General features: G+C 32.2%; 1 protein-coding gene across 1 annotated transcript; it reads left to right on the top strand.

The window, feature by feature from the left end:
- The first annotated feature begins 280 nt into the window (after positions 1-280).
- On the top strand, positions 281-4,438 carry LOC113448572 (vomeronasal type-2 receptor 26-like). The gene is made up of 4 exons (XM_026719272.2): positions 281-1,106; positions 1,985-2,203; positions 2,889-3,015; positions 3,540-4,438. The coding sequence occupies exons 1-4, from the start codon at positions 282-284 to the stop codon at positions 4,436-4,438; spliced, it is 2,070 nt and encodes a 689-aa protein (XP_026575057.2). The 5' UTR covers position 281.
- Positions 4,439-9,614: the final 5,176 nt, after the last annotated feature.

Here is a 9,614-nt window from a genome sequence, read left to right as displayed (position 1 = left end):
GGAGTGAACTAGGTAAACTTAAATACATAAATAGGAACAGAGAAGTTCCTGGGACCAAATGATGTGGGGGCCTCAAGCTAAAACAAATTCATCTTAAAATTCAAGCTGTATACCATAATCAAGTTTTTTCAGGATTTAAAATTAAAATATATCACCCTCCAAAATGTCTAGCAAACACAATGCATTTTCAGAAGTGCTTTTAAAATGCAACAATAACTATTACATTAAACAAAATATTGAAAAATTGTTTTTAGATTACATATGGATCTTTTGTCTCAGGCATGAATGATAAAACATTGCTTGCTTCCTTGTACCAAATGGTTCCAAATGAAATTCAACAATACTTTGGGATTGTCCACTTGCTGATACATTTCAGATGGACTTGGATTGGACTCTTTGCAGTGGATGATGACAATGGAGAAAGATTTTTCCAAACATTGGTTCCAATGCTTTCTTCAAATAACATCTGTTCTGCCTTTATCAAAAGAACACCCAAATGGACATATGTTGCTGATATATTAGACTTGTTTTTAGATGATTTGGACAAATTTCCTTCTCTCATGGAAAGTAAAGCAAATGTTTTTATTGTCCATGGTGCACCTCCTTCCATGCTAAATTTGAGCTGGTATCTTCACATGGCAGTCTTGGATTCAAACCTAGGCAAAGTGTGGATTGTGACAGAACAGTGGGATTTCCGATTAAGTACCTATCAAAAGAACTGGGATATTCAATTCTTCCAGGGCGCTATATCATTCTCAGTTCACTCAAATGAAATACTGGGATTTAAAACATTCCTTGAAAATGTAAATCCTTCATGGGGAACAGAAGATGGCTTTATTCAGGACTTTTGGGAAAATGCTTTTAGTTGTTCAATGAAAAATTACAGTGTAATTACAGGGGAAGAGCACAAGGAAATTTGCACAGGAGAAGAAAAGTTAGAGAGTCTTCCAGGGACTTTCTTTGAAATGAAAATGACTGGTCACAGCTATAATGTTTACAATGCTGCCTATGCTATTGCCCATGCATTACATGTTATACATGACTCAAAATCCAGATCAAAAGTTGCTCAAAAAAATGTGAAAGTTTTGCGCTTTCAGCCATGGCAGGTAATGTTACTCCAAAAGACCATTTTATTTTTATACATAATTTAAAATAATAGTGAAGAGGAATCTCTCTCAAGTTGAACCTGATTCCTGGTAACACAAATGGATAGTTCCATGTAGCCATTTTGACAATACTACAGAAGCTTTGCACCAAAGGAGAAGCAAGACAATATGATTCCATATGGTACTTAGATATATTTCATTGTTTAAAAATAGGGACATAATATGCTAGCACATTTGTAATGTGTGTCATGTGTACACTATCTTAACTTTTTTATCATATTTTTTGGAAATTTCAGAATCACACATTGACAAAATTGAAGTATAAATGTAATAATCTGGTCACCTAAAGAAAAATAGAATTTCATACAATTTAGATTCTTGGTTGTTTTTGTTTCTAATTTGTATTGGTTATGATGAAGTTTTAAACCATTTCCAAAGATTTATTTTTTTCTTCCTTAGTTTCATACAATTTATTTCTTTTTTGAAATAGTTTATTTCTTTTTTGTTTCCTTTTTTACAATATAGCTTTATTTAAAAATATATAGTATATTAGTATTTATGTAATACTACAAAGTAGCAATATTTAAAGGAGACACTTTGTGTGAGTAGGTCAGCTATATAAATTTGTTTAAGAAATAAACAAATATTTATTGTAATATTAAAGCATTTGAAGTTTAATAAATATGTTTAGTAATACAAAAGTTATTTGCCTCTGCCACTTCTTTTCAATTTTGCATCATGTTTATCATCAATCAGGTTCAAATGAGTTTTAAGATAGCTCCATTTAGTGATATTAAACACTATAAATCCCTCTGCAATAAATACTAATGTTTCATTATCAGTTAAATGCAATACATTCTTGTTTCCTTTTTTAAAAGGCCCATCCCTTTCTAAAGAGAATCTCATTCAACAACAGTGCTGGAGAAATAGTGCATTTTGATGAAAATGGAGAATTAATAATACATTTTGACATCACAAATTGGATAACTTTCCCCAATGAAACTTTTAATCGAGTCATAGTTGGCAAGATGAATCCTCTTAACAAAAAGTTATCAATCCAAGATGAAAAAATTGTGTGGCACAGAAGATTTAATCAGGTAAGGGAGAAATATTTTTAATTCACAATATCAGTTAGAAAATCACATGATTGTTTGGGAAAAGAGAAATTATATTAATCCATTCCAATCCACTTTCAAGTTTAGTTTTTGGAAATAAAAATATTGGTTATTATTTATAAGAAATAATTTATAGTAATGTTTGCATCAGGAAGAATACATTATGTGTACTAGAGAAGACCATTATTCTTTTAGAAAGTGGCATAGCTTTCAAATCATGATCTGTAAAAAAACTATTAGCTTTCCTGAACTTGGGATCCTCCTCAGATCAGAAAACCTATAGAAGTCTTGGACAGTTAAATGTGTTTTTAAATGACTTGAAACAAACTGCAGTTGGTGATGTTTTCACCAGAGAAAGTAGCTAAACTGGATAAATAGTTCAAATGGAGCAGAGTTTCATTCCCCTTGAATGACCTAGTTTTTATTACTTAAATCTTGTTTCATTAGTGTGTATGTGTTATAGCTACATTCTCAGAACTCTATATGAACTTCCAATCATTGGCATGTTGCACCACTCATTTATAGTTTGTTCCTAGAGATTTAACTGTGTTTAGCAATAAATATGAAGTCGGGAGTAGTTGTGATATGGTGTCCTTTTTATCTTCTAAAATCATAATTTTCAAAACTTTCCCAATTCTAAAAATGTATTTATGGACATTTTGGATAGGAGGCACCAATTTCTCGGTGTAATGACCACTGCCATCCTGGTAACACCAGGAAAAAAAAGGAAGGGGAGCCATTCTGCTGTTATATTTGTATTCCATGTCCAGAAGGAAAAGTTTCCTTTTACAAAGGTAAGTGACAACTTTTCAAAAATAAAACTTGTACTTCAAGTCATACTTCAACAAGTATGGTTGAAATTCCCATGAAACAGGGGATATCATATGCTTCAAAAATGTTGATTATTGAGAATGAATATTAAAAAATAAAAAGCCCTGCATATGAAGTTCTTCAATTTTCAATCTCAGCATCTAAGATTGCCGTGATATGCAAAAAATACTAAATAAAACTACTTTAGTACCAGAAAGTCTACCAGACTATGAGTGGAACAAACTACTTTTAGTTTCAATTCCACAACAGCATTTATTTGATCAATCATGTTCTCTCAAACTACCCTACATTATAAAGTTATGAGAAAGACATTTGGAGAAAAATAGAAAACAATTATACCACTTGGAAGAAAAACAGGAAATTAAAATAATAAATTCAGAAAGAAAATATTCGTAAACTGGAGATATCAAAAAGGAAAATGAATGAGAATCAAATAATTATGTCCTTTCAAGCCCCCATTATTATACTAAGTTTTTTTTTCTTTCAGATATGGATTTCTGCAATGACTGCCCAGAAGATCAATATTCAGCTCCAGACAAAACTCAATGTATTCCAAAGGCTTTAAACTACCTCTCACATGAAGGTTCTTTGGGGAAAGCTTTAGCTTGCTTTTCAATTGTTTTTGCTATGACAACAATTTGTGTGCTTAGAATTTTTTGGAAACACCAGGACACTCCTATAGTCAAAGCAAACAACCGAAACCTCACCTACACTCTTCTCTTCTCTCTCTTTCTTTGCTTCCTTTGCTCTCTCCTCTTCATTGGAAAACCAACATCTACCACATGTATTCTCCGACAAACAGCCTTTGGCATTGTCTTCTCTTTGGCCCTTTCCAGTGTTTTGGCCAAAACAATTATTGTTGTTCTAGCCTTTGTGGCTACCAAGCCTGGTTCCAAGATAAGGAAATGGGTAGGGAGAAAACTTGGAGATACTATCGTCATTTCCTGCACCTCTATCCAAGTGTGCATTTGTTCTATTTGGCTATTTACTTCCCCACCATTTCCAGATAGGAACTTAAACTCTCTCCGTGAAGAAATCATTCTGGAATGCAATGAGGGCTCTGCTACCATGTTTTGTCTTGTCTTGGGCTACATGAGTTTTCTGGCCATGGTCAGTTTCTCTGTGGCCTTCTTTGCCAGGAAGTTACCTGATAGTTTCAATGAAGCCAAATTCATTACATTCAGCATGTTGATTTTTTGCAGTATTTGGTTGTCTTTTGGTCCAATGTACTTGAGTACCAAAGGAAAATATGTGGTGGCTGTTGAAGTCTTCTCTATCTTAACTTCAAGTGCTGGGTTGTTGAGTTGCATTTTTTCCCCTAAATGCTACATAATTTTATTCAGGCCTGAACTGAATAATAGAGAACAATTAATAAGGAAGAGGTAAATTTAAAAAACAAAAAAAATAAAATAGTAAAACAAAACTTCTAGAAAAAAGTAGTTTTCTTCTATTTTTTGCCCTGAATTTTTAAATTAGACTGAAAATATTTAACCCAAGAAACAAAAAATAACACCTCAGATTAATAGTATTTATATGATAGAAAATTAAATTTATTGCATATTCCAGCATGTGCTTAACTTTAGACAAAACACCTATATCGATAATATAGTGAGATGGTAGAGCAAAAAAACTGTTCCTGTTTTTATGTAAAAATCTGGACCTGTTTCCTTTTCTATGAAGGTACACCAGTCTGCTTCTTTTTCCAGTTTTGGTAACTTTCAGCCTTCTTATGAGTTTCAAAAGTAAGGTAGGAAATAGATTAGGATAGATTAATCCTAACATGTAATGAAATAGTGTTCAAGTATTCTTAGAACCATAGATTTCACTATTAATTTATTCATGAATTTGCGAGAAAATGAAATTTACCTGAAAATATCATTATTCATATGATGCCTATACTGTTATATTTTTGCCACATTTTGGCAAAAACAACAACCTAGTTAAATAACCTAAAATTTGCTCAAATTATTATTTTCTGAAGTTAATTACATCTGTAAATGTGTTTTCTTTTAATTCTCTAGTTTAGTTAATAGTACAAATATCCAATAAGCCTGCAAAATATACAACTGAACTGAATTGGGGAGGAAATGTTTTGATCCCTTGGGAAATGTTGAAATTTTCTGACAAAAGTTAACGAGTATATACAGTTTATTCCTCTATATAGAAGAAATAAATAAATCCCTCATTTTATCTCCCAAGAGCCATATGAAATAAATTGGGCTGAGGGATAATGCCCAGCTTTATGGCTTCATTGAGTAATGGCTTGAAACTGGGCTTTTATGGTTCCAGTTCGATACCAATAGCCACAGAATGCTGATTGACTGGGAATGGAATAGAAATACTGAAATGCTGAACACCTACAATATTTGTTTCATATCTTAATGCTTCTTCTGATCTTTATTTTTCTCTGATTCAAGTATAGTGTAGCTCTGGTCATATGTTTTCTATTCTCATGATTGGAATGATAGAAGAGAAAGTCTGGACTAATGGAAGAGAAACCTCTAATATATCTCTTGTGGTGCTATTTCTGTCTACTATCTGGTGCTATTTCTGTCAGCCCATCCCATTAGATTCAGCAGATAAAGCCTGCTACAGATATCACCCGCCAAAAACTTACATTTGGTAGGTCCCAGGCAGCAGGCCTTCTCTGCCATGGTGCCTGCATTATGGAACATTCTCCCTCACAACATTAGATTAATTCCATCTCTCTTATGTTCCAGAGATCCTGGTTCCCTATGTCAGTAGGTGATTCCAGGGAATAAGAGATGTGTTTCAAGAATTCTGCTGTTCATGTACCCATTTTAGAATAGAGTAGAATTCTTTATTGGCTAAGTGTGATTGGACACACAAGGAATTTGTCTTTGATGCATATGCTCTCAGTGTACATAAAGAAAAAATAATATATATTCATCAAGAATCATAAGATACAACATTTAATGATTGTCATAGGTTACTAATAAGCAATCAAAACATACTAAGAAACAAATTAAAACAATATAAATTGTAAAAATACAAGCAATACAGTTATAGTCATAAGTAGGAAGAGATAGGTGCTAGGAAGGATGAGAAGAATAATAGTAATACTAGTATTAGTAAATAATTTGACAGTGTTGTGGGAATTAATTGTTTACCAGAGTGTTGTCTGTTAGGAATCTGTCCAATGATTAGTTGGGTTGGCAATATATAAATCAGCAATGTATGTTTGTAGCTTTAAGACAAAATCACTGAATTGATTAGTACTATGTTCCAATTGGTTGGTTGTATTGCAGATTGCCATAAGAGGGAGCTAGAGATCATTGCTCTCTCTGACATTCTGTTGCTATCTCAGTTTGACTCTGGGACTCTGTTGTATTTATGCTGTGCTTATACTTTGATATTTTTGTTTACTGGAAATGACAGAGGCAACCAGTAAGAAGACTTTGAAATTGGATATTCTTTGGACTGTAAAACGTATATGAACTGGACTGTTTATTGGATTGTGCTATTTCTTAAAGTAAACTTTAACTCAATTCAGTGTATCTGTGTGTGGCTGAATAATTATTCATAACTACTCTCATAAACGTTTCCATGTGCATATCCTTGTTACTCAAGCATTATTCTGTACATATCATAACATTGGTTATGGGTCCAAAGAGATATTGAGAATCAGTGTGAACATACAATTTCATATTCAGACAGCTGATTGCAGTTTATTTATTTTTTTAAACAGTTTTATTAATTTTGACAACAAACAAAAACACATAAAACATAAAAACATCATCCTTTCCTTCATGAATTTACAGACAGTGTGTCAGTTGGTTTACCACTTTTTTTTGTGCATCCATTTCATAGTCTCCATTGTAATTATATTACATAATAGCTCATATTATCAATCAACAATTATATAGCCTGATAGGTGGTTGCAAGGCTTCAGCGGTGGCAGGAATCCGCTTCTCTGCGGGTCCCTGCTGCGCTCGCCGCTGAGGTACCCCCGATCCAACTGGATTTGGGGGTTGTCGCTGCCCTGAAGGGGCAGTGGAAGACAGAGGAGATCTGGGCAGGGGTCTAGGGATATCGCACCCCCTTTCCCCAGCCGGCTAGACTCCTTTTTCCTGAGGCGGTGGAGCGGCTGTCAGTAATGGCAGCCACAAAGAAATCTTCAACTAGATAAGATTGTGCAGGAGGAAGAGCCAGAAGGAGAAGTTTTCTTGGCTGAACCGGGATATTAAGTTACTTTCAAAACACCCTGGAAACCTGACTTTTGGATTGATACATTTGTTTCCAAAAGAATTTGTTACAACGGCGAAAGTGCTGAAGGAAAGTTCACTCCCCTTCCTTACGGAGAAAGCAAAGGAGCACAGAAAAACCTGCTTTTTAAAGGTAAAAATAAGCTCTTTGTTACAAGTGGGAAGGAGAGGACTAAAAAAAAAATCTTTAAAACTTTGTTGGAGGAGACGCCTTGAAGATTATAAGACCATTAATCAACTGTAATACGGCTTTTAAAATACATTTGGGATTTTGCCCCTGGAGGAAAAATTGTAAAGAGAAGAAGAGGAAATAATTTCTGTTTGTTTGGATTGTTTGATAACTTTGACATTTGGAAATTACTTTAAGATTGAAAGCATCTGGGTTGTTTTTAAAAAATTTCAATGGCACCATCTGTTGATGAACTAAAAATGGAATATGAAAAATTAAAAGAAAGACAGCAAAATGGTAAGGATTCCTTGGGAGCTGCTTTCCACTTTTGAAAAGAAAATTACAACAGAGAGGGGAAGTTAAAAAGGGGGAGGCTAGGAGAGGAGGGGCAAAAAGACCAGATTGGAGAAGAAAGGGAGGCAAAAAGAAAAAAAAAGCCATGGGCTAGAACAAGATTTTAAAAAGCAATTTTTTTTAGGGATGAAGGATAATGGATAGTGTATAATTAAAGAAGATTCTGCAAGAGTGCATAAGATAGTATTGTAGTATTTGCATTTGAAATAGTTTATTGGAATATTTAATAAAATACTAATGTTTAATAATGATAGATTTCAATATTCAATAAAATATTAAGGAGAATGTGTAAAATGATTAATGTTTAGTTATAGTATAATTCGTTATTGTCTGAATGTTATTATAACCCTAGTATTTTATTTTCTTATTCTAAAATAATGTACTAATCAGAATTAGAATTAGAATGGAAATTATACATCTAATTATACTATAAGTTTATTATTCTTTTATTTTAAGATTTAATATGTAGAATGCACTATGCAGAATCAGGATGGAAATTATGTATTATTATAAGTTTTACTTTAGGGGAAGGCGTCATACTTTAAAAGTGACTACAGGGGAAATTTTTTGTTAAAGAGAAGAGATAAATAGATGATTGGAAAAGAACGGACAAAAGGTATAAGCATAATGATTTTGAAATAAGATGAAATAAATAAAACATAATTAAGAGAGTGAAAAGATGGGAGAAGTTATATAGAAAATATAAAATGGTTAATAAATATGAATGGTATATAAGGTAAGCATGAATTTGATTTAGGTCTGTTAAAAAAGATGTAACCCGGGGCTAAGCCACTCCTCAAAAGAAGTTTTATGTTTTGTGTTTTGATTAGTTATGTTTGATTGCAAACTAATAAAACCTTGGAGGAATGAAACCAAAGGGAGAGAAATTTGAAAAAGACATGTATAAATGACAACTAAGGAGGGTTTTTTTTAATGTCTTGTTTTATGTTATGTATTCTGTGTGCTTATGACTGATTGAGAATTACTAAAACTTTGATAGAAAGAAATATAATTGAACAAAAGTGAAGGGAGAAATAATGAGAAATTTGGAAAAGATATATATGTGTAAATGGAAATGTGATAATGTGGAACTATGTTTTAAAAAATAATGCTTTATTTGCCTTGTTAAAATTTATAAGTAATTTTTAGAAAGGAGGTTTTATACTTTTATGTTTTATGTTTTGTTTGTCTTCAAAAATCAATAAAACTTGTTCTTAAAAAAACAATTATATAGCCTGATATCAATATTAAACAATCATTTGACTATAATTTTGTTAGTTCATACTTATACGAGATATCTATAGTTTACTTAATTTATTTTATAACAAATCATAACGTCATACCAAGTCTATCCTAATAGAATTTTATAAAAATAGTATCAAATAAAAAAAAGAAATATGTATTCATTGTTTCCTAGGGTTATAAATATTCTATTATTATATTTTATTATCTAGCTATTAATAGAAAAAGTCCCAAACTTCATAGAATTGTTTATCTTCTTGTTCTCTAATTTCAAATGTCAATCTACTCATTTCAGCACATTCCAATATTTTCTTAATAATTTCTTCCTGTGATGGTATTTTCTCATTCTTCCAATTTTTAGCAAATACAATCCTAGCCGCTGTTAATACATTTACAATCAAATATTTCAAATTTGTATTGTATGTATCAGGTAAGATTCCCAATAAAAAAATCTCTGGCTTTAAATCTATATGTTTCTTTGTCATTTTTTCCAACCATATGCGAATTTTAGTTCAATATTTTCTAGCATCCTCACAAGTCCACCACATATGGTAATATGAACCAGGTATCT

The sequence above is a fragment of the Pseudonaja textilis genome, chromosome Z (genome assembly GCF_049901715.1).
Source record: "Pseudonaja textilis isolate UNSWEBS1 chromosome Z, rPseTex1.2, whole genome shotgun sequence".
NCBI lineage: Eukaryota > Metazoa > Chordata > Lepidosauria > Squamata > Elapidae > Pseudonaja > Pseudonaja textilis.
The sequence above is the reverse complement of the archived record's forward strand: the minus strand, read 5'-3'. Positions and strand labels throughout refer to the sequence as shown.

What these genes read in the sequence shown, in the direction of transcription:
- LOC113448572 (XM_026719272.2), top strand. Translation starts at nt 282, where the DNA reads ATGAATGATAAAACATTGCTTGCTTCCTTGTACCAAATGGTTCCAAAT. An exon ending in GGCACAGAAGATTTAATCAG is followed by an intron (nt 2,204 to 2,888) that starts GTAAGGGAGAAA and finishes CATTTTGGATAG; the next exon opens with GAGGCACCAATTTCTCGGTG. An exon ending in AAAAGTTTCCTTTTACAAAG is followed by an intron (nt 3,016 to 3,539) that starts GTAAGTGACAAC and finishes TTTTTCTTTCAG; the next exon opens with ATATGGATTTCTGCAATGAC.